At 47.1% G+C, this 24795-nt stretch overlaps 2 protein-coding genes across 2 annotated transcripts in view; one reads left to right on the top strand and one right to left on the bottom strand.

Annotated features, from left to right (window-relative positions):
* Window positions 1–4663, top strand: part of LOC109479333 — a 61975-nt gene extending 57312 nt beyond the window's left edge. The window contains exons 11-15 of the mRNA XM_019781284.1: window positions 1973–2119; window positions 2637–2810; window positions 3251–3450; window positions 3856–3990; window positions 4340–4663. Of these exons, the coding sequence (XP_019636843.1) occupies window positions 1973–2119; window positions 2637–2810; window positions 3251–3450; window positions 3856–3990; window positions 4340–4564 (881 nt within the window). The 3' untranslated portion in view covers window positions 4565–4663. The remainder of the gene's footprint in view (window positions 1–1972; window positions 2120–2636; window positions 2811–3250; window positions 3451–3855; window positions 3991–4339) is intronic.
* Window positions 4664–7422: 2759 nt separating this feature from the next.
* On the bottom strand, window positions 7423–21779 carry LOC109479332 (large neutral amino acids transporter small subunit 1-like). The gene is made up of 12 exons (XM_019781283.1): window positions 21611–21779; window positions 20768–20969; window positions 20340–20455; window positions 16313–16438; window positions 11934–12039; window positions 11650–11694; window positions 10637–10760; window positions 10195–10298; window positions 9863–9959; window positions 9341–9490; window positions 8315–8492; window positions 7423–7963 (listed from the first exon to the last, which is right to left on the bottom strand). Exons 1-12 carry the CDS (start codon window positions 21777–21779, stop codon window positions 7695–7697), a joined length of 1686 nt encoding a protein of 561 aa, XP_019636842.1. The 3' UTR covers window positions 7423–7694.
* Window positions 21780–24795: the final 3016 nt, after the last annotated feature.

Here is a 24795-nt window from a genome sequence, read left to right as displayed (position 1 = left end):
GACTCTGTCTCCTTGAGGCATCGTTGGGGTCGTTATAAATGGGTCCTACAGAATACTAGTGTGACGGACAATATTGTCGTAGATCCTTGTCCATGGTCAGTTCTGTACGACAAAATCACCTACTAAAGTTCTGCCATTCCTAGGGTCTTCTGCATACATACATGTAGTAGTGACTCACCGATTCGCTCATGAGACATAGAAACGCAATATGCACGTAAGCGAGGTAGTTGGCCTCCAAGAAGATCCAAAGGTGGGAAGGCAGTAAACATTGGCCAGCAGTGACCATTAGCCACCGAAGACAGGTTGGCGGTCACTGCTTGGCCAATGGTTATTGCCTTGCCACCGTAGGATCTGCTTGGAGATTAGAGGCAATGCTAGAGTGTTTGTATGGCCCCTGACTGTCAGGAAATGAGCCGTGGTTGAACTCCAAGAACCCAATTTAATGCAAGTCTCCTGCCCTTGTACACATGCCAACCGGACCTTCCTCTCTCAAGCCTGGACCCCGACTGCCTGACCTAAGCACCAACCTCTGCCTTATGGGGCATCTTTAAAACTATTCTATGTACCCCATCACACTGACTACATCCTCTTTATGATGTAGGTTGCCTCCTTCACTCTGGGACGCCTTCCAACTTTCATGGCAGACAGAAAGATTCCTTATTAAGTTTGATTGCTACAGCCATTGACAAGAATATGCTTCCAGTCTAATTCTAAAGATTAAACTACGGTAATAACCGGACCAACGCAAGGCAATCGAAGAGCAGTAACAAAGCACATGCTTTCCCCAGCAGCTAGCCACCGCCCAAACTTTCTGCGTTGCGCTTGTCTGAAATTCACTTGTAAAGTTTGATCGCTATACCCAGTGACAAAGATGTGCGTCCAGTCTGATCCGAGATAAAAACTACAGCAATAAAAGCCAGGAGGACGACAAAGCACCTGCTCCTCCGGTCTTCTGGCCACCAGCCAAAAACGCTATCAGTGCAGATGAGATGGCGGTGATAGAAGTACCATTGACAGAAGGCCGCCCGCATCACCAATACATCTTCACAAACGGCTGAAGATAAAAGCACAGTTATTTGCATGGCTACGCCATGCCGTTAATGCAATAGATGAATGGGCATAGCCAATATCTATCTCGAGTAGAGAATAGATTATAACCGTTACTCGCTACGTCCTCAGTGGATGAATAAATGTGATAAAGATTAATAAACAATTATGTGCCTCCGGGATTAGATCTAAATCTGGCTAAAGCAATTTTGTTTACTGCCGTACGTGTTCAGGAAGGGACATGTATTACAGTATGCCGTATTTCTGCAGCTCTGTTTTCGTAACTCTTTCTTCAGGAACATCAATCCTCCCTGACATGTCACATGGCGCGGTTCCAACATCCGGAAAATCGAATTGAAGTTTCTGCAGCGAAATTGGATTCCTTTTCTGGCCGTAGATTAGAACTTCATCCACACAGACATGCCCGAGCCGACTCGTCAAATCGAATACGTGCTGTTCAAGCAGGAGTTTCATAAAACGAAAACTTAGGACATTACAGGTCTAAATCCTGATGAGTTGGGCTAGCATATAACAACTTACTACTACATATGAGTAACACCACTAAAGTACCTTGCTCTGATATAAGACAGGCCTACACTGTTATGACCCTTATTGGGTGCTATACAACGGGATTTGATTACAGATTTGATGATAAAGTTTAATGCATTATGATACAGCAAATATTTCATTTGTCCTACATTCCCTGAACAAACACTAAACAATGGGAGATTCCGGATTAAAGATGGAATGAATTAAACAGGAAGCATCTTTGTCTGCGGTTTAAAATCTTTATTACCATGTATATACATGTACAAGATGAAATATTACTTGGGTAAAGCCGCGTAGCCTGGGTTACTCTTATGTGCTTAAAAGGAGCAATATTTAATGAAAGAACTCAAACCCAACCTAACCCTTCCCTCTGCAGTTGGCGGCGTGCGGATCCTGTGGGGATGGTCCACTTACTGGTTTCCCGGGGCGACGCCGGTGGTGACGCGAACATCCGGGCTCCACTCGCAGCTGCAGCTGGAGACGGTGGAGACGTTTGCCTACGTCAACTCGCTGGTGTTGCCAGGTGGGGCGCCTTAGCAACGGCTCCAAGCAGATGTTAGAAAAATTAGATTTTTATGATAAGTTTTGATTAGGCTTGTCTTGACTGCCACATCGTTACATTGTCACACACTGCGATTGATCACGATTGAATTTTTTCAACACAAAGATAGAACTTCTATCGCCTAGCTAGAGCTTTCGACCAGTCATTCTGGTCTTCTTCAGTAGACTGACCCAGTAGGGCTTGTCACGTGGCTTCTTTGATGTGTGACGTCAACACAGAGGTTGAAGATGTCGGCCCCCGTCTCTGTTGAGTGAAGGGTGATGGGCCCTGATGTAAATAGTTTGGCGTCCGATATCTTACAGTGTCCAGTGCTACTGATCATGATTGCCACATTTTTACACTGCCACACACTGCTTCTGAGATATTTGCCACGTTGTTGCAGAGGGCGTGTACGAGGGCGGCGCCTGTGACTACGGCGAGCATGATTGTCACATTGTTACATTGTCAAACACTGATGATATTTGCCACATTGTTGCAGAGGCGATCTGCGTGTACGAGGGCGGCGCCTGCGACTACGGCGAGACGGAGAACTGCCTGCGGAAGCAGTGCACCAGCGTGGAGAGGATCACCTCGCAGGAGTGCCGCACCTGCAACTACTTCAGCGGGGTCTGCCACAACGGCACGGTCCAGGACTGCAAGAGTCTGCACGCCGGTAGGTAAACTCATAACGGCACGGTAGGTCACCAGAATCGTATCACATGTTCATTGCACACCAGTACTGTTGCTTATTTTGGTTGTCCATTACTGCAGCAGTTGGCAAGCAGTTATGCTTTTGTTATGACATGTAAACTGTTGGGTTGGGTCTACAATTGGAGAAGGGGCTACCACCTCCTTTGGATCTTCGTCCTATACATCAGCGTTGTCCTAATCATCAGTAAAATGGCGAAAGAGGGCCAAATATCCATCCCTGCGGAACCCATGCGTGTGTATGTTTTGCAGAGACACAGGTTGACCAAGTTTTTACAACGATAGAGCTTGGGTTCAACCAGACCCGAATGCTGTCCTATCACCTCCTATATAGCTACATGTAGTTATCGTTGTTATGACAAAAGGGGCCCTAGTGTCCATCCATGCGGGAATCATGTTTTTCAGTGACGCAGGGTGACCAGGTCTTCACGACCGGCGAGCTGCGGTTCACGCTGACGCGGCGACTGTCGTACCACCTCCTGCAGACCTACATCCCGTCCATCAGCATCGTGGCCATGTCGTGGATCTCCTTCTGGCTGAACAAGGACGCTGCTCCCGCCAGGACGGCGCTGGGCGTCACCACTGTCCTCACCATGATCACACAGGTCCGCAAACACTAAATCTTACACATTTTATGTTGTAGCCACAATTCCTAACCCGACCGGGCAGTTTTATGATCTAAAAGACAACAAAACACACAAAAAGGTCGTAAGTCTGTAATTTTTCAAACCACAGAAACACGTCCAAACCTTGTCTGGTGTTCCTGTTGACGTCGAACGACCTAGTGGATAGGCTAGCTGTACGAGGCCAAGCGGTCACTGGTTCGATCGGGGAATTATTAGATACGACTTTCCCTAGGTGTAAAACGGTTTCCCGACGTCTTTCGGCGAAGTAGAAGGCGGTGGAAAGAGCGGGCTCAACCTTCCAATACCGTGCCCTAAACAATTCTAACCCGCTGCCTCAAAATGCCAATGGGACCTTACCCTTTCCCGCCCGGTTGTGTTCCCCAGAGCGGCCGCACGGAGGCCATGCCGGAAGTGTCGTACGTGCGGGCCGTGGACGTCTGGCTGCTGGTGTGTCAGCTCTTCGTCTTCCTGGCGCTTATCGAGTACGCCTCCGTCAACTACATCTCAAGGACCATCAGGGTACGTCTTCAAACTTTCGTCAACTTTCATTTACAAAAAAGGGTGTCTTACAGATTTCCTTTCAGTATGCCTACGTCAGCTACATCTCAAGGCCTAGGACCACCAGGGTACGTCTTTCGTCTTAAACATGTCATCTTCTTACTTTTCAGAAATAGCCGGTACATTCTGTGACATGTGTGTCCGTTCATTCTCCAGATTCTCCTAGCTGTTTTAGCACATTTATTGGACCAATTATTCGATTGTCCCCGTCAGAAACGTCTAACCACGTACAGGCGGGTATGGTATCGGTTTTCAGTAAAAAAAGGTAAATGCCAACATCTTACAGGTAATTATTCTTCCCTTTCCTTAGGCCAAGAGTGAGACGCCTAGCGACCATACAGAAAACTGCCATTTCTTCAAGATACAAGAAGACTCCCACAATCAGAATCACCTTGAGACTCCTGTGAAGGTCACAAAGATGGACGGCAGGCAGATAGCCGAGAAAGTGGACGAAATCAGCAAACTGCTCTTCCCGCTGGCCTTCCTACTCTTCAACCTCCTCTACTGGTCAGTCTACTTCTTCGTGGTACGCTGAAGTGCGAAACCATGCAGCGTCACCACCAGTTGTGCAGGACGTCATCGAAACTAGGGCACAGAACCGTGAAGCGTCATCATTCCAGGGGAAATATGACGTGCCAACACATCGAACACTAACTTCTGTAGTGTCTTATCAGACCGCCTTACCCAAGGCCAAGCAATGGAATACACTCTGATGTGAAAGAATGCGAACGACTTTAGGGCTACTCCATTCAACAGCTTCGTCCCAGGGAGAAGTGAAATTGCGCCCCCTAGCGAATCTCCCAAGAATCGGCACTTTGGAGGCGCCATGGACAGCTCATCTTACTCAGCTCTAGAAGGCTGAAAACGAGCGTTGGGCAAAGGACATGGATGTATAGATAAATTTACATGAATGTTGTGAGTAGTCTCAGATTTACCAGAGGTGTAATAATACGAAGAAATAGCTCAGATTCCCATGGTTGACGGTTATGCATATCATTTTCCGGTTTTCTTCATGAATACTAATCTCCAAGCAGATCCCTCTCGGTGGCAAAAAGACAGTATCAAATTGGCCAGGCAGTATCCATTAGCCAGAGAAGGTCCGCGGCCACCGACGGGGGTCAGAACAAAAAAACGGCCATATATAAAAATGCAACGATCATTTCCCCACAACCTCTGCTTGGAGAGTACATGAATGCATGGGAAAGCCTCCCAAAGGTCAGTTCCCAGTTTTCGTCATTATGGATACATAGAGAAAGTCCTTTACAAATGAAGCTACTTCCCCCTCGTATGTTTGTGTCCTAAGTAAAGTGACCGACCCGAGGCCTTGTAGATAATCCTTAGACGTGCCGCTCACGTAAACGGACCACCTGATGCCTCTGTGACTTGTCTTAATGTCTGAGACGTGGACTATTTTTGTGGACCAAGACTTGTAATTATAACTACTTGTACATATCAATGGTTGTGGCATTTTGTTCTGTTTCTGCAGACGACATCCGTTTTTCAAGCCGTACTTCTAACAGGTCACATAAAAAGGTACTATTGAAACTGCCTCCACAGACAATATTTATTCGGACAGCCCCAAGAGATAGATCTATGGAGAGACATATACTATGGACCCAACTTTCCCAACAACCTACATAATTGCATTGTGTTTTGAATGTGTCAACAAATCATCTTCAGTACTGAAGTGACCACAGGCAGATGTCCTCTGTAGAAATAGCTGAGAATATTATCTTGTAACTAATTTCAGCGAAAATTCTCATCATCATCACGACAGTTAAATGTTGCAGGTAAATATTCACAGAATTAAACGGAAAATTATCATGTGTACTTAATATGATGAAGGATATAAAAAAACACCCGCAGGCGTGTGAAAGTATATATAATATATAGTATGTACTGAACAAGGAAAGTCCCCATGAAACTTGGGCTGCACCTAAATGTCCCCTGGCACGACAGAGTGGTAAAACGTACGTAATGTGCACTTTTTGTGGAGTCTTGGTGGTGAAATGTCTAATGTGTGCTGGACAATGTTCCAGCTGTACGTGTCACTAGTACGGCGGAAATAAAACGTCACAAGCCTTACTTTGTACATAACACTCTTGGAATAAACTCAGTTTTACTGTACGAAACGTCAACGTGTGCCGTGTATATAGATCTGCAGTTATAGCATCGCATCACCGTGTGGCGCTATTGTACATGTAGAGGCATAACATATGCGCAGTAAAGCGAGACAAGTCTGGCAACTTTCATGGATTGGACGGTTGTGGTAAGTTTTTGCCTCATTATGTGTTGTTCGTAACTCTGTGGACCCACGATGCAAGACAATGTTACCTAGCCTGCAGTTTTTGACGAATAATCTAAATATATATGATACGGTAGCTAGACAAAACTCTTCATCCTGAAGGAATGTTACATAATGTCGCAATTTTGCATGATATCCGGGAGCCTGGTGCCCATTTCACCATATCACAGCTACATTATAGTACATGTAACCCATCCACATCTACCATGCCATGTTTGCCACGTGTATTACATAAAGTGACCTGTGTGGAAAGCTTTCTTCATAAGAAAATGGCAAGCTACTGGTCAAAAGTTGCCCCCCTCCCCATCTGACCTTGAAAAGGACCCAAGAAGGATTCAACGTTACCATTCTGTTGAAATCTTGTCAGTACCGGTGCCAGAGGCCAGTCAAACACATCTAGAAGGTCCCCTGTGTTTGTTGACGCTGTTATGATTTTGGTTCTATGCGGAATCTTGTCTGTGACGGGCGCTGAATCACTCCATTCCTTGTCAGCCAAGTTTCTTCGGACTGCAACTTTGGCTATAGGCACAGAAGCGCCACCTGCCGATTTGCATCGGTGCTGCAAAGCCCAACACTGGCGTTGGCAGTACAGTGTTACCTATATAAGTTATTTATCAATTTACACTGGTGTTGCAGATATCGTTGTACAGCATGTTTGTGGACTTGTTTGTATCGTTGCTTTCTTTACACTTGGGTGCAGTGACTAACACAACAAGGGTTTATCTACACTTGTTCGGCAAACTGACACCAAACTAACCACAGAGTAACCTTAGCTTCTTGTGTAAGTTACTAAATGCTGCACCTATCCACAAACATCTACAAGGGACTCGTGATCAACATGTCTACTCACGTATAAACAATATGAACTTGAAATACTAGGTAAAACTAAGTGCAGTGTAGACTACGATTCTAAAGTAGGGATCTTTTGTACCTGGTAATATATGATAACATGCAGGGTCACTAAACTGTTGATACAAAGTGCTGGACACTGGATAACTTCACACTCCTGAGACCAAAACATCCAATCTAAAGTACTAGCATCAATTAGGTGACAATACGATCATGATATATCGTTCTCAAGCTGCTCTTGTTGTATGCAGAACCGTGCTTGATCCAGAAACATGCTCATGCACGGCTCTGCGATAGTCCACATGTATCCAGAACCGTGTCTGGGGTGGCAAATCTACATTCTTGGATACGTGGAGACTATCCAGAACCGTGCCTTAGCCTACAATTCAGGCATAAAACTAGATAATAACGGTTCTGAATACAATAGCTAAGTACTGAGAGTGTACAGCAGGAAAGGCCGAAGGAAAAACTATGGTGACAATCACACAACAAGCGCTGCTGCAATCAAGATCTAGGTTTCGATTTTCTGAAAAACGTCGTCGTCAGCATCCGTATCTTCCTTTCCTTTCCTACTGGCCTTCCGGTTGAGCACGTTCTGCGTCGTGACGTCATTTCCGTCCGCCGCCTGGCCGCCATTTTGAACCGGCTCCTCGTCAGGGTCGTCTGCAACATCCGGGACCTTCGCGGGGATTTTCCCGCCTTCCCGTGACCCTGAGAGGTCGGTGGCCTGCTCCTCGGGCATGACCTCCAGGGTTTTCTGTAAGACTCGCGTCACTGAGTCTGCAAGATTGGAAAAAAACTTTAACAGTTCCGGGAATAGAAATTATCAAATGCCAAGAACATACCTGAGACATGAAAGTGTCTAATGCAGGGAATATACTATTCTTGTATTATAACATCACATGCACTTGTATGTCAACATGCTGTTCAGATTGAATATATACAACAACAGGGAGTTCCATTTGAACAGCATATTCTTGTCGCTTGTTCCATTTGAATTCTTTCTATCTATTCGGTCAAGAAACAAACATTCACAGTCCCAAAGTATACTTGAAAACGCAGCTACGATTTTAGGCCAATCAACTAAATACACAACTTTTTTTGCAATGGAAAGAGAGGTTAAGAAGTTACCGAGTCCCTCCACGAGCCACTTCGGCTTCGCCTTCCACCAGACGCCGACGAAGTAGACGGGCAGCCCCGACAGGATGATGCCGAAGCCCACCAGGCACTGCACGGGCGTCTCGTAGATCGACACGATCACCAGGAACATGCAGGCCAGCACGAAGAAGATGGGCAGGGCGAGGTGTACCTGGGTCGGCATATCCCTCGATGATCAATGAAGTGCCCAATCTGTTTTCCCGTGCACATGCATATAGCCATACATTAGCGGATCGCACCATACCACAGGACTTGCACTGTAGCCGTTGTTCTTGCGATAACCTGGCTGAGCAGATTCTGGCCACCGATAGATCAAGATTCTGTTGTCCACTACATACCGACAAGAGACGACACTATCCAACAAGGCACGACACAGACACGACAAGGCACAACACGACACGACACGGCATATCCCTCGAATGTTAGGTGTCTGTATTTGTTTCTCCGCATAGCCATACACTAGCGCACGACACAACATGGTAGTTTTTGCACTGTAGCCGTTGTTTCTGCGATAACCTGGCTGAGCAGATTCTGGTAATAGGTAGATAATGAGCCCATTGCCACGTCTGTTGCCCTATACATACGGCACAATGCGACAAGGTACAGCACGACACGATGGGATTTGCCCTGTAGCCGGTGTTCCGCAATAAGCTGGCTGATTCTGGTCATCTGTAGATCAAGACGCCACGTCTGTTGTCCTATACATAGCGACACGACACGATCCGACAAGGCACGACACGGACACGACACTACGAGGCACGACACAACATGGCACTGCACGACACCCATCGTGAACCGCACACACGACACGACACGACAAGATACAACAACACACGACAAGGCACGACAACCAATGCACCTTGACCGGACGGTGCATGTCCGGTTTCATGACCCGCAGAATGAGCTGCCCGATGATCGTGATCTCCACACACGACACGACACGACAAGATACAACAAGACACGACAAGGCACGACACAGCAACACGACAACCCATGCACCTTGACAGGACGGGGCATGTCAGGTTTCATGACGCGCAGAATGAGCTGCCCGATGATGGCGATCCCCACACACAGCCAGTTGAAGAAGCTGAAGTAGTTGATGAGGTCGAACATGTCGCCGGATACCAGCATCAGCAGCGACATCAGGCACTTCAGAGGGAGATAATCAAATCGTACATTAATGGTGAAAACGGCACAGGCCAGACCTTATTGCAGCTGCCATACAGCACGACTACAAGTCTACTTGAAGGTTATAGCGGCACAAGAAGAGGGAACCGTGTAATGAGAGACGTCAGAGACATATCACATAGTACTAAGAAGTTGATACAAGCTTAGAGAAGTAGAAGCTACTGCTGTGTTTGACCCAGTCGATGTTTCCTTGCAATATGCGTCTTTCGTTCATTCACTCAGTCACTCAGTCAGTCACTTAGTCACTCACTCAGTCAGTCAGGCAATCAGTCGTGTATACTCTTTCATATAGTCGTTCGTTCGTTGGTCCGTTCAGTATTATCAGTGTCTTACAGTGAAGATGAGAGAGGGGACCGGAGTGAATCGTCTGACGTGGATCATGGCCAGGATGTCGGGCAGGTGACCCTCACGCGCTCCCACGAAGAACAATCTGCGGCAGACATGTGTAGATAAAACCACAAAGTATCCTCATGACTAGGATTCAAATGGCAAGTACGTGCCCTTGACTGAAAAAAATGTATCTACACAGCTAAATGTTAAACATCAAGGTAGAACGTTACAACATGCATTTAAAAAATCAAGCACTGGTTGGATAATCTGAAGAAGCAAACGTTTCAGCTAGCATCTACTATAATTCTACATCTACAGACGTCCACCCCCTTTACCGTGATGACGTGAAGAGCGAGCCGTTGACGCCCCCGAAAGTCGACATGGCGACGAAAACGGGAATGATCCAGTTCGCCGCGCCGAGTAGCCGGTCTCCGTACGTCTGGGGAAGATATATGGACAGACTATAACAATAACGTATCAAAAGTACCACTGGTAGCATTATTCATTATCGTTTTGCGGTCTACTATTTAACATGTTCTTGCAATTAGCCCTCGAGCATGGATTTGCAATAAACTCTTTTGTTGACCACAGAGCAATCCAGGCTTCCAGTAAGGTTGCCTGCGAGTCTGCTGCCAGAGCGTATTGTGTATATACATGTTTGTTTAAGTTTAAGTTTCTAAATAAACCACCCTACTATTTTTATACAAGTAATCATACAAGATTCAGGGTTATAAGATACTCTTGTCAAACACTTAAATGAAAGGAATGTGTCCATACCACGGCCACGGCGTTAGACTTGAGCAGCTCGTCCGGAGACAGAGTGGTGAAGTACGCCACGTTAGCCAGGATGTACACTATCGTCACCAGCGGCAGGGAGATCATGATGGCCCGCGGCAGGTTCCTGGAATGGAAGAGACAGAGTTAGAGTATTTTCCTGGAATGTGAGCGACAGAGTGGTGAAGTACGCCACGTTAGCCAGGATGTACGCCACCGTCACCAGCGGCAGGGAGATCATGATGGCCCGAGGCAGGTTCCTGGAATGGAAGAGACAGAGTTAGAGTATTTTCCTGGAATGTGAGCGACAGAGTGGTGAAGTACGCCACGTTAGCGAGGATGTACACTATCGTCACGAGAGGCAGGGAGATCATGATGGACCGCGGCAGGTTCCTGGAAGGGAAGAGATAAAGTTAGTCTAGAGTATTTTCCTGGAATGTGAGGGATGGGTGAAAGAGGAAGGGACAAAATTGTGAAGTTACTGTTCCTGAAATGTGAGCGACAGAGTGGTGAAGTAAGTTCCAGGAATGGAAGAGACAGGGTTAGAGTATTTTCCTGGAATGAGAGGGATAGGGGGATGGGTGGGATAGGAAGGGACAAAGTTGTGAAGTTACGGTTCCTGAAATGTTAGCGACAGAGCGGTGAAGTAGGTTCCTGGAATGGAAGAGACAGGATTAGAGTATTCTCCTGGAATGTGAGGGATAGGGGGAATGGGTGGAATAGGAAGGGACAAAATTGTGAGGTTACTGTTTCTGAAATCTGATGAAGTAGGTTCCAGGAATATAATAGTATAAGGCACAGAGTGCATGGTGAAGTAGATTTCTGGAATGAAAGGGGCAGAGTGGTGAAGTAGGTTTCTGGAATGGTAGGGACAGAGTGGTAAAGTAAGTTCCTGGAATTCGAAACTGACAAATTGGTGAAGTAGATTCCTGGAATGGAAGGACAGTGTACTGAACTGATACAGGTTCCTTGAATGTGAAACTAACGGATAAGAAAGTGAAGTAGGTGGAACGTACCTGTACGGGTTCTTCATTTCCTCCGTCACGAAGTTCAGGTAGTTCCTGTGGGAAGACAAAGGCCTGTGTTGGATCTCCGTTTGTCAGCTAGTAATGATCAGCTGTAAATGACTATCGCTGTACAGCAATGGCAATTTTCGTGTAGGCATCGTGATTCATATCCTGTGGAAACGGGAACAGCACTAATGCTTTGGCTTGTTTTGTCAGTCTTTTTGTGGCGTTGTGTAACGTTATATCTTTCCAAAGTTGCCGTCTATTTTCCTCTGTCTTTGCTAACGACTTACCAGCCTCCGTAGGCGAAGAGTCCTGAGTAGAAGGCGAGCGCGATGCCGCCCACGGAGCCTGACGTGCCGCGGAACGACGTGGCGGGCTGCAGGTGCTGCGTCTCACCTGGTGACACACAACCGGGGGCGTTAGCGTATACAGAACACCGTCTGTGTAGTTCTGTGTCTGGATGGCTTGGGATTAGGATCAAGTACATACAGTTCTGGGTAGTCTCTTTTGTATCCAGAACCGTGCCTATTTAGTTCATTGCCTGGATGGAGCTCTGTGCCTGGATGGGTTGGGGTTAGGAACAAGCACTATTGTATCCAGAACTGTGTTTATCTAGTTCTACGCTTTAATCGGATTGGGTTAGGATCAGGCACGGTTCTGGATAGTGTACACTTATCCAAGAACGTAGATTTAATACGCGTGGACTAGAACCCTAATTATCATGGCTCTGAATGCAACAGTCATATAAAAAAACAGTCTTCTCGGCTGTGTAGGGTGGACAGGGGGAATGAAACAGCAGGCGGTGTGGGTGACTATAGTCGAATAATCGTCTTCAAAACTGTTAGTGTTGATGTTTCATCTTCAAACAACCGATACGTAATGACACAGAAACGTTGTGTTTTTACAAAGTTTTTAATTCAGTTGTAAACAAACTAACAAAATCTACAGATAAATTCGTTATCTCAATGTACATAAATTAACAACGGGCTCGTACAGTATAGATCATGATGAGATCCCAGGCAAATGTGGGTTTATAAATACTGTGCAATGCAGTGCCATATATATATTTTCCTTTGTTGTATATTTTTTTTCTTTGAAAGAAAACATGTATAGCAAGACTAAATCGAATTCCCTGCTAAACTAGAACAGCCACATGACTCCTTCCTTCCCAGTTCAGTCATGTTCCAAGTTGAGGTATCTGTGCAGCAGGGCAGGTAAAGGTAAGAGGAAGATGCCGTCAGGTAGACAGGTCCTCTCCCTCAGAAGCCGCCGTACGGAACACCTGCACAGGTGTTTGAGATCACAGGGTGCCGACCACCTGTCGGCAGGTACCCAGGAGTTCCACATCTGCTCGTGCGTGTTCTTCGTCTCCCGGAGGTCTGGGTCTTCGTCTGATGATAGTGTCTGTAAGAAATCATCATTCGCAAGTATGTTAATTTTGTCTGCTAGGAGGTCTTTGGCCGCCATAGTGAGACCCCCCCCTCCAAATAAACCTAAGGCCACAGTTCCCAACTCCGAGCCCGGCCGGGCAGTTTGCGGGAATAAAAGTATGATATCAAGACAACAAAACACTATAGATAATAATAAAAAACATTAAAATTCTTTATACAATTATGATGAATGCCACGACCAATCGTCACCATTGGAGATAATGGGGAGGGGGATGATAAACACGTTGTGGACAGGAATTGTATAATTAAGGGTTATACGTGCTAATGCTAACAAAGAGTAGTTTCATCCCACCTGCACAGGTATCCGGGGCATTGCCCTGCAGAATAGCCTCAGGCAGCGCTGCACCCGCTTGTCTGTGTCGTCACGTCCGGTGTAGGCGCCGTTCCGGAAGGCGGAGTACAGGCAGTGAACCGGCTGCTTCTTGTGCAGGCGCGATGACCTCACTTCCGGATCCGCCCCGTGACGCAACAGCAGGCTGATCAGCCGCGGATTGATATAGTAGGCGGCCTGGTGAAGGTACCCTAGCCCGCGCGGCGACTCCAGCTGGTCCAGCCGGTTCGCCACGTCTCCTGCCGCGTTCTCGTACGTCGCCCGCTTCGCGGCCAGGACGAAGTACTGCAGTTTGTCGTACAGCCGCCTGAGGGGGTACCAGGGCGGCAGCCGCGTGCCGTTGGTCCTGTCGTCGATCTGCCGCATGATCCTGGTCACCAGGTTCTCGTAGCTCTGCTGCAGGTCCAGGAACAGCAGCTTCCCCAGGAACGGCGCGTCTGCCGGGATGGCGAACCGCCAGCAGCTGGACAGAGCCTGCTGGATCAGGTTATAGGGCGGGTGGAAGGTCACACGGCGCCGCTTCTGCAGCCCGAACCGCACCTGGAAACTCCGTAAAGAATTTCATCAGGTTGGTAAACGGATGAATAGCAAAGTTCTTTTTATTTATCAGGTTGGTAAACGAATGAATAGCAAAGTTCTTTTTTTTATATTCATCAAAGCATCAAAACATAACAAGGACAGTGTGGCGCTGCACTCAAGTTAAGAAGTTCCTTGATCATAACCATTTATTTTTATTTTTACGAGCCGACGTTTCGATGACCGTCTGTCATCTTCATCAGGGCAATTCTGACTGGTTTACTGTGCACTGACGCTAGATGTTACTTGGTGCATAGTGCAGTAAAGGTGAAAAGTGCACTGTGAACCATGTAACACCTTAGTGCACTATGCATCAAGTAGCATCTAGCGTCAGTGCACAGTAAACCAGTCAGAATTGCCCGGATGAAGATGACAGATGGTCATCGAAACGTCTTCTCGTAAAAAATAAATGGCTGTGATCAAAGAACTTTTTTTATTAAAACATAGTGACAAGACGCGGTGGCGACACACTTAAGTTACACTTATATTCATGTCGCCACCAGACAATACATAATACATACAACAAGCAAAGCACGAATTATCATGCATATAGAAATTGAATACAATAATTACAATAATTAATCAATGAACAAGTGAAACAGATATATATATAAATGCTGACAGGATTGATCAAGATATTCCAAAAAAACGATTAGATTCTAGATCAAAGAGCTTTGCTACTCTCACCTGGAACCTGCTGTAATAACAGCTGTCTAACTCCTCGTAGGCGCCCAGCAGGTACAGCACGAAGTCCTCAGCCTCGCGAGCCGAGCGGACCGTGCAGGTGTAGAAGGCGGTGGGCTCTCCGCGGTACCAGTCCGTGACGCTCTGCACGGCGCGGGCCTTCGGGCCGCCGCGGTAGTTCACCAGCATCAGCCCCGGCCGGACCACGCCGCCGGCCGTGCCGCGAACACGCTCCTGGTACCGGTAAGACCTACCGCTGCTGCTGTTGTCCGGCATGGCGGAAATATATGATAAAGCCGGCTTTGGAGTGGTTTAGGATACAGGAGCTGTGTGTGTTACGTCCTAACGTTTGTCAATACGCTCCTGATCTGCTGTTGCTGCTGATGTCGTCCTCTCACATGGCGTTTGGAGTGATGGTTTAGAACTATAGAACGTCTCCCGGGCAACGCGCGGTTCTCGCGTAAGCAAAGTCGCCAACAGTTCTGTTTTGATCAACGACGTTCTGTTTATACATGTAAACGCCAGACCGGGAGATAGATAGAGTCTACTAGTATTAGCCGGTGTGCCCGACCGAAAGGCGGTTAAACCGGTTCCTAAACAGATACAGGAGCTGTGTGTGTTACGCCCTAAGGTTTGTTAACGCTCCTGGTAAAGTTACGATCCGCTGCTGATGTCTCGCATAAGCCGTAGTGTTGGTGGTTAAGAATTATATCTCTAGAACGTCTCCCCGGGCAACGCGCGGTTCTAGCGTAAGCAAAGTCACCAACAGCGACGTTCTATACGTTCTGTTTTGATCAACGACGTTCTGTTTACAAAACAGCAGACAGGGAAATTAGCTGGTGTGTTACGCCGAAAGGCGGTTAAACCGGTTCTACAGATACAGAAGCTGGTGTGTGACACCCTAGGGTCTGTTAACGCGGCTATAAAGATGCAGATCAACAACCTGGTGTGTTTCGTCGGCTATAGCGATATGGTGGGGATCACTATTATTGGTGGGAAGTTGGCAAGTTTTTTTTTTTTAAGTTTATAATAGCCAAGCCTGCATGCACCTAACACTACAGGAACATGCACTTGCCGGCCCTTCAAAGCTATGCCGATACGTGTGGCGGGAATTCGTCCCAGGCTGGCGGACACTTAATATGATATTACCGTACCAGTTTTATTAAATTTGGTTAATCAGTTATTGATAACACTTGGTGTCCCATAAAAATTAACACGACATTACACAATAACACTTAATATAAAAATACTCATCAATCACTGCTTGATCAATCAATCAATGAGTCAACCGCCACAGGACACATTCGTTCGCTTACTCCATATTACTCCATAACCATGCCTATCAAGTTTTGCCTGAATGGGTTAGGATCAGGCACTGTTCTGGACAGTCTCCGTGTATCTATGTACGTAGATTTGCCCCAGGCATAGTTCTGGATTCGTGTGTACTGTCCAGAACTGTGCTTCACCATGGTGATGGATAAAGCATGATTCTGAATACATGTGGACTATCCATAATCGTGCCTGAGCATGGTTTTGGATAGATCACGGTTATGAATACATGTGAACTAACCAAGCAAGAACTGTAACTGAGAAAGCATATTTCTGGATACACCCTCCCCTGCCTCACCCTTTGCGAGCTGCATGATCCCGAGGCCGATGATGAGGGCCAGCGCGAGCAGCTTGGCGGCGGTGAACAGGTCCATCACCCGCGTGGCCCACCGCACCTTCCCGCAGTTAATCGCCGTCAGGACAGCTGGATGGGAAGACAGAAGGCAGAAGTTCTGTCATAAAAGTTAGTGGTAAAGTAATGCACGCGCATAAACGTAAGAGCGCACACCGACACACACGGACATACACACATGCACACACACAGACATACATTCACCCACAGCTACACAGACATACTCACACACACACACACACATACACACACACACACACACACACACACATACACACACATATATATATAAACAAACGCATACACACCCAAACACGCGCACAGACACACACACATACGGCCCGCCGAACCTTCCCGCAGTTAATTGCCGTCAGGACCGCCACAGGAAGACAGAAGGTTATAGATACTAGTAGTCCAGATGTATTCTGAACCGAGCTTTATTCATCACCATGTTCAGGCACGGTTCTGTGGGTGCCAGGGGAACACAAGACAGAAGTTCTTTCATAAAAGTTAGCAGGACAGTAATAAACGCGCATAAACGTAAGAGCGCACACCGACACACACGAGCGTACACACACACACATACACAGAGACACACACACACACACACACGTACACACACAAACGCACACAGTGTACGCACAGGAACATACATCCGCACTCACACATGCATACACATAGGCACACAAACACACACACACACACACACACATACATACATACATACATACATACATACATACATACATGCATACATACATATGACACATATACAGGACAGAAGTATCGGATCGAAGTGGAACGAAGCATGTGGGTTGAGTTTAAGGAACATGCATGATAGAGACAAGTTTTATAGTTGTCAATCCCAAACTTGATGTACCGAGTTCCATACAGTCCCGGCCTTTTCATAAGCGACCAACAACAACGACCCACGACGCCTGCTCTTTCAAAAGGATCACAATGGTTCTGTAGACTTCCATCGTGTCTCATGTCTGCAACAATTTTCAAGTCTGACGTCTTCCTCATGTTTTTAAACATATATTTATTCCTGGCTTCCTGATCTTCTGGTTGCCCAAATCGGGCGATAACAGCTTCCCTCAGCGGACACAGATGTTCGTCTGCGCACACGTCAATCATCCCTGACCTGCGCCGTTGCCAGGCGACGGCCTGAGCGACTTCCCGCCTTATCTGCACCATCTCTCCGCCGCCGCCTGCCGTGCTTTACATAACAAGCTCCGCGGATGGACTACAGAGGCGCAGATCAATCAACTCCCGGCCTTCCGATCGTCTGAATCTCCGGCCCGGCCTTTCCTCAGTACCGGGTCGAGATGGAACGATTTTTCAATTTTAATTCAATTCAATTTATTCAATCAGACAAAATCATACAAAAGCAGGGAATGCCGATGCTCCCCTGAACTATTGGTTTAAAAAAAAACAAGACAAGTAAACAGAAACACACTATTTACAAATATGTAGTGCAGCGCTTTGCTGCGCCGCGTGTCATCAGTTCTGACCACGCAACAGGCAAAGGGCGAGCTCCGTCCGGGGTGCTGAAGCTGTTGCAGTTATCATTGACAGGAATTCCATCAATAAAGTGGGAAGATGGTCCTTTCTTTAAGGTTGTTGACTTAGAATACGAAGGTTCTGGGTTCGAATCTGCACTGTTGAGTCCTTGGGAATGACCAGTTGCTCATTGGTACAGGTTTGACTCTGATATCAGTAGGATAGCGTGCGAGCAGGCGTTACTTTGCAGTCCGGTTCAAGAATAACACATTATCAGGGGTTATTTCCCAGAGCGCATCAAAACGCTGAGAGAACGTCAAGGCATAGTCTTCGGGGAATGTACCGTGATTCAATTTCGTTTTGAACAGTATTTCACTTTAGCTGTTCTCCTTTGGGTTTTCCGTAACTGAGATTACTGTAGTCGGATTCAACGCATGAGGCCGTATGTGTTGTTCTACTTTACCTTCATACATAATCACTTAAGCATACGGTCTTCAATTGAAGGGGAGAGCATTTTCTTCCTGTTTCTCCGTGATCTGAATAGCAAGACTCTGCTTCGACGTTACTCTACGTGTACGTGTATAAATGCGCACGTACATTTACGTACCCAAGGTTGCAACTGACGTCGTCTCAAAAATATCTTTCATCAAAGTAATCTCGATAATGATTTATGACGTCATCAGTAACCGCGAGGGGTCGCTGGGAGCAGAGGGGTCGGGTCAAGGGTCAACTCTCAAGGGCGTGACCTTTAACCCCTCCATTGGGCGCTGACGGAAGCGATGTCACGAAGGGTCAGAAGGTCATCGATTGGAGGTAAGCCGGCGGGCGTGTGGGAGATTTATGTGTGTGCGTGTACATACTGTACCCAGAACTGCGCCTATCTTGCTATATACCTGAATGGGTTAGGGTTAGGATCGGGTACGGGTCTGGATAGTCTCCGCGTAACCAAGACCGTACATTTGCCCCAGGATTGTGCCTGAGCATGGTTTTGGCTAAAGCACGGTTCTGGATACAACAATGTGTAAAGTTACACAGGGAGGTCCATGATTAATCACCTATGCTTCACGCAATTACAGTGGTCGGTGGGAACGTGGTAAGTGTGTGTGAGTGTGTGTGTGTGAGTGTGAGTGTGAGTGCGTGTGTGTGTGTGTGAGTGTGTGTGTGTGTGTGTGTGTGTGTGTGTGTGTGTGTGTGTGTGTCTGCGTGCATATGTGTGTGTGTGTTTGTAGGTACACGGTCAGGCCTGTGATTAAGCACACATCCTGTGCACTGGTCGGCGGGAAGGTGGTAAGTACAGGGGACACCGTCCTGGGCTAATGGCCTACCGTAATCTTCAAGTGCTGAGAGAAATCTGTGTCGACTCTCAGCACGCGAGACCTAATTCTCAGGGAGATGTGCTTACAAAGTACACAGTAAATAGGTTGCCTTTAATGGCACTCTTAGATGTACATGTGGAGTGTGTCGTCTTGATGAACCACACTGTTCTTATATTCGCGTATATGTGGAGTACTGAGAAAGTGTTAGCCTGCAATTGCCTTTTGCATTTTAAAGTTTGCACTTTGCAAACTTGAGCGTGTTTGTTGTTTTCTTCTTTCGTTGATTCACTGCTGCCGACAACGGATGTTAACAGCAGCAACAGAAAAAAAAGAACAAACATCGTAGGTAGATCGCCCGCATCCTTGCGTTGTACACACGGCTGAATATAGAAGAGTTAATCTGTCGGAGGGTGAGAGTGTTATTAACCGCCAACACGTCTGTCCACGGGGGTTCCAAAGCTTGTGCACCTTTTTCACTAAGTTCTTTACTATTTCATTTCACGATACTGTTGTACATTTGAATTGAAACGTTACTCTTTATACATATTTGCCCCGATGGCATCGACCGTTTGAAATGGCAAAGACCGTCTGGGAAACGCTCGGCGCCGACTTGTATCACGTCTCCTTGTGGGCGGTCTGACTTCATTATCTCAGACCTCCAAAGCGCCGCCGAGATTCTGGAAACGTCTTAAGTGACTGTGTAAACATTTGGTGGCAAATAAGGAGATTTTATTAAGTGCGGTGATTGTCGCAAGCCGGCGGACAGCGCAAACTCATCCGGGGCTTAACAAAAGGAAGGTACTTTGCCGAAGTTACACACTATCGATCCAAATCTGATTACATCCTGTGGTCTGACTATCCTTACACTTCAAGCGTAACCAAAAACATATAAGATTACCAAGAAATACAATATCATGCTATAGATTGTGCATACTGTACTTCCACAAAACGCTACTATACAGATATGGATATTACTCTTTACCTACCTACCTAGTCCCATGACCGACACTGGTCGTAGGGGGGGGACAAGGCAGACTTTGTAGCAGAGGTATCATTCTAAATATCCAAACAATACATGTACATGTAAGAATGATTTGATAGAAGCATAGAAATGAAAAACCAGAGGAAGATGAATTTAAAGTGCAGGTACGTACTGAGACAGACCGCTGCGAGCATGCGCACTGCAGCCTCAGGAGGGCTACATCCGGGGAAGAAGGGCTGACAGATGTACTCCGCAAACGTCAGGGCGACTATGGCCTGGGACGTCGGTCTGTAACCATGGTAACGGGAAGATCATGTTACAGTTTACAGTCAGGGCGACTATGGCCTGGGACGTCGGTCTGTAACCATGGTAACGGGAAGATCATGTTACAGTTTACAGTCAGGGCGACTATGGCCTGGGACGTCGGTCTGTAACCATGGCAACGGGAATATCATGTTACAGTTTACAGTTAGGGCAACGATAGCCATGAAGACATACACCTGTTACTCTAGCAATCCACTTGTTACTCCAAGACACCCACCTGTTAGTCTAGGACACCCACCTGTTTAAGACACCCACCTGTTACTCTAACACACCCACCTGATGATAAGAAGCGCTATCCACAGCCTGAGGAAGGCGGGCAGCGGGCCGAACACCTGCAGGATGTAGGCGTAATCCCCGCCTGACTTGGTGATGCAGGTTCCCAGCTCGGCGTAACACAGCGCGCCCACGGTGGAGAACACTCCGCACAGCGCCCAGACCAGCAGAGCCAGCCCCACGGACCCCGCGTTCTCCAGCACGCCTTTAAGTCAATTCATTCTTTATTTCAGGTAAAAACCCATATAACACATGTACAATACATCATTAAAATAATACAAAAACTCTACAGACATACAAATAAAACAGGAAGAAACCTAAAAGCATAATAAATGGAAGATCTTCCGAAAGAATGAATATTATTCCTGTAGAAGGCATCGGAATGAATTAAGCGACAGATTGTTGCGTTGTTGGAGGAAAATAACCTTTTTAGAAAAGAATAACAAATTCTCCTCCTCCTGGTTTAGAAAGTGCCAATATAGTGACAAACATTTCACTCGCGCTGCAACGCCGAGGCAGGTTCATAATGATTCTAAAACAATTGTTATAAGCCACTCGGCACTTATACAGAACACCTGCGCTTACAGAGCTCCATAACTGAGCGCCATATAGCTGGGCGCAATACGTCATAAACAGGTGTCTCTTAACGGATGGAGAGCAACAGAAAAATTTGCGATTGATACTGTTTGCACGGCTATAAAGACTCTTCAGCAGAGCAAGTACGTACACAATCATCGTCACTTAATGTGGTATTTAGATGTATACCCAAATAGACAAATGAGTTTACATACTTCAGGTCGGTACCGTATAGACTTACAGGTGGCAATGGAAGCTGAAGTGGCAAACCTTTCGGGGACACGAAGATGCCGGAGCCGATGATGGTGCCCACGATGATGGTTACGCCGTTCAGCAGCGTGATCTTCCGCTTCAGCTCCACCGTGCCGTCCGCGGAGGGGTGCTCGGCGGAGGGGGCGGCCTCTCCCGCCGGCCCGTCCTGACTCCGCGCGTCGGTCATCTCACGGGCCTAGCCTGGTCACCAGACCGCGGTGAGCTCAGCGCTATCCCTTCGGCGCCGAGAGCGTTTCGAGCCGCCAACCAGGCCTCAATATTACCGCGCTTCGGGAGGGGGGGGGGCTATCACGGGCGCTAGTCTCCAAGCAGATCTTTTGGTGGCAGCAATTCAGGATCAAATTGGCTAGACGGTATCAAATCCGCCAGGCAGTATCCAATATGTTTGGCTCAAAAACACCTCCAAAAACCGAAGGCAAAACTTGGAGAGTAGACACGCGCTGCTACGGTTCACTGATGCTAAGTATAGATTACGCTTAAATATAAGGGAATGTTTTCTTTTCCTGGGACCACCTCTTAGATGCTGTAGAGTTTGATAAATTCCCCGAAGCTGCTCTGTAGCGTTACCGCAACGTGAGCGAACCACAAACGATCAAAGCTCCAGTTTGCGCGTGTGGTCCTCGCCTGTAGCGCTTCTGCTGTAACTCCGTATCATCAACCTACAGAGCCCGTCTTGCTTACGAATCAGCCCTGCAGATGCAGATACTCTGCGCGCGCTTCTTTTCTCCCTGTATACAATCCCCGATGTAGGGTTTGACTGGCGTCCTGGTGACTGATGCCCCGACTTACAACCGGCCGCCTGCGAGTCGCGATCTGCTATCTCTGGTTGTCACTGGCGCCTTGTCGCGACCCTGTTTTGTTGAAGGCAAAAACGCATCAACCCAGCAGCAGCGTCTTGATAACTGTTGGTGTTTCCCCCGAACGCCAACGTGGCCTTCTCAGCGGAGTACCGAGCATCTGTGCGACAACGAAGCACCTGGATCAAGTCTTGATGCTTTATATAGCATTTACCTCAGTTGCCGGATATCACATAATACCTTATAATCAGCGGCACAGCAGGGTAATACTGCGATTTGTGTGCTGAATACGTAATTCCGTACTGACTATACGTAAGCTTTTCCTCCGTGATGTTTCATTCAAGGTCCGCGAACCGCGCTCATTTCCCGTCCTCTTGTGTGAGCCGCTCCGCGATGACGTCACGGTTGCCATGGCGACAACATCCGGAAAGGCGTCCCTCTCTGCGTCATCCATCCTGGAGTGGGAAGAGATGATTGCGGAGGTTTGTGTGTTTTCTGGGGAAAAGTGCGCCCAATTAGGGCCGGGTCCGGCCTCGCGAATCTTCGCCCCACTTAATTCTCACCAGCCGCGGGCGCTGCGTGTGATGTTTGCTCAGGGTCGGCAAATTTTCACCCACGTTTTAAAAACATGCAGTGAATCAGAAAAAACTACTAGTATTATGTGTGATGGTGTGGCTTATGATAGTATAATGTGATACTGATACTGTTTATTCACATTGATTGGCAGCCATATGCATTGTTGGCTGAATTGCACAAGTGATTACATATTAAAAAACTTGAAAGAGATACACATTAAAAGTACGACATTGACGATTAAAATTAAGTAGATTTAAAATTTTAAAGAGATACACATTAAAAAGTACGACATTGACGATTAAGATTAAGTAGATTTAAATTTTTAAAATTAAAATTAAAATGTGGGATGGTATGGCGTGAAATTGTATGATGTGTGATGCTAATATTATGTGTTATATGTGTAGCCTGATTAAATCGCTTTACTGTTGCTGGCCGCCCAACATCCAGCCGGCGGGGAGGGGCCACTAAAGCCGCGGACGGCAGACTTTGCGTTACACAGACTAGCATGATGTGTATTCATTTTCTTTTATTGAGTGGTGGTTAAGTAGATGTGATGGTATGGAACCTGTAAGTCGTGGTTCGCTTTCCATAGTACTCCTTGAAAAGACTCTAGGTATACTATAATGTTCGACCACTGCAGCTGGAACGTTAACTAGTGTTGTAAACCAGGTCGACATTTGCGTATGTTGCAGATCGATGTGATAGCTTGATCTGAAGGAAAACGTTTTTCGTAAAGCGTAAAAATCGATGACAACCGTGGCGCATTTTTGACGGCCTGACAGGATCGGTAACCAGTTCTCTGTGACGATGGTTAGTTGATAAACGTCATTATGTCCTACCTGGGCCGCGATTACGTTCGTTACGGGTGTTCCGGCCCGTGTGATAACTAGCCTTATATCATACCCGGGCCGCGATAACGTTCGATAACGGGTTCCAGACTTTACGGTACGGCCCGGTCCGGAACCCGTTATCGAACGCTTCCATGGCTTCCATAAAACGATTCGAACGCGTTTCGCCCTACCCGCGTATGCCCCTTTCGAAAATTCGAATACAGAATCCGGACGTTGGAATCGATGTTGTTGCATTTTAGGGTTTAGTGGCACCAACTTTTGGCTCATCTTGCATTGAAAGGCGTGTTTTCTTGGGTGGGTATGACATAAATAAAATACAACACGTTGTATTCCGCATCGCCCTCGGTCCCGGCCCTCCCGCGAGTCGTATCACATGGGGTTCCAAGGGTTATCACACGGGTCGAAGGACCGAGGTGATGCAGAATACCCGTGTATTCCGCGGTCGGGCCGGTACCACGGGTGACACGAAATGTTGTATTGGATATTTCCGTCTTTCGGATGCTCATTTCCGCCGCGCGGCCCAGAGGTACTTTAGTAACTAACGGCTATCTGTCCAATTACCGGGCGGATTTGTCGCCCGATCCTGGGGCACAAGAACGGCTTGACACGCGCTCATCTCTGGCGCCATCAGGCGGCGTTCTGATGGAGATCAAACAACTAGCTATAGGGACTGTTATCGTATCCAGAACTAGTACTGTGCCTACCTAGTCCCATGCCTGAATGGTTTAGGGCTAGAATCCTAGAATCAGGAAGGTTCTGGATAGTCCCCGCGTATCCAAGAACGTGAGATTTGCCCCTGGCACGGTTCCGGATACGCGTGGACTATCCAAAGGCAAAGCCGTGCCTGAGCATGGTTCTGGATAAAGCAAGATTCTGGATACAGCACTGTCCTACTGGACCCCCACCCTGGCTTTTGGGTGGGGCCTACACACATGTAGTCAGTGTCCTGTAAAGTAAA

Source organism: Branchiostoma belcheri, unplaced genomic scaffold (assembly GCF_001625305.1).
Source record: "Branchiostoma belcheri isolate BF01 breed outbred unplaced genomic scaffold, Haploidv18h27 scaffold48, whole genome shotgun sequence".
In the NCBI taxonomy this organism is placed as follows: Eukaryota; Metazoa; Chordata; class Leptocardii; order Amphioxiformes; family Branchiostomatidae; genus Branchiostoma; species Branchiostoma belcheri.
The sequence above is the reverse complement of the archived record's forward strand: the minus strand, read 5'-3'. Positions and strand labels throughout refer to the sequence as shown.

Coding starts and splice junctions, on each gene's coding strand:
- LOC109479332 (XM_019781283.1), bottom strand. CDS start 21,779: ATGACCGACGCGCGGAGTCAGGACGGGCCGGCGGGAGAGGCCGCCCCC. Junction 8,493..9,340: donor ACATGCCCCGTCCTGTCAAG/GTGCATGGGTTG, acceptor ATGCCGACCCAG/GTACACCTCGCCCTGCCCAT. Junction 7,964..8,314: donor GTGGCTCGTGGAGGGACTCG/GTAACTTCTTAA, acceptor CCAATCTTGCAG/ACTCAGTGACGCGAGTCTTA.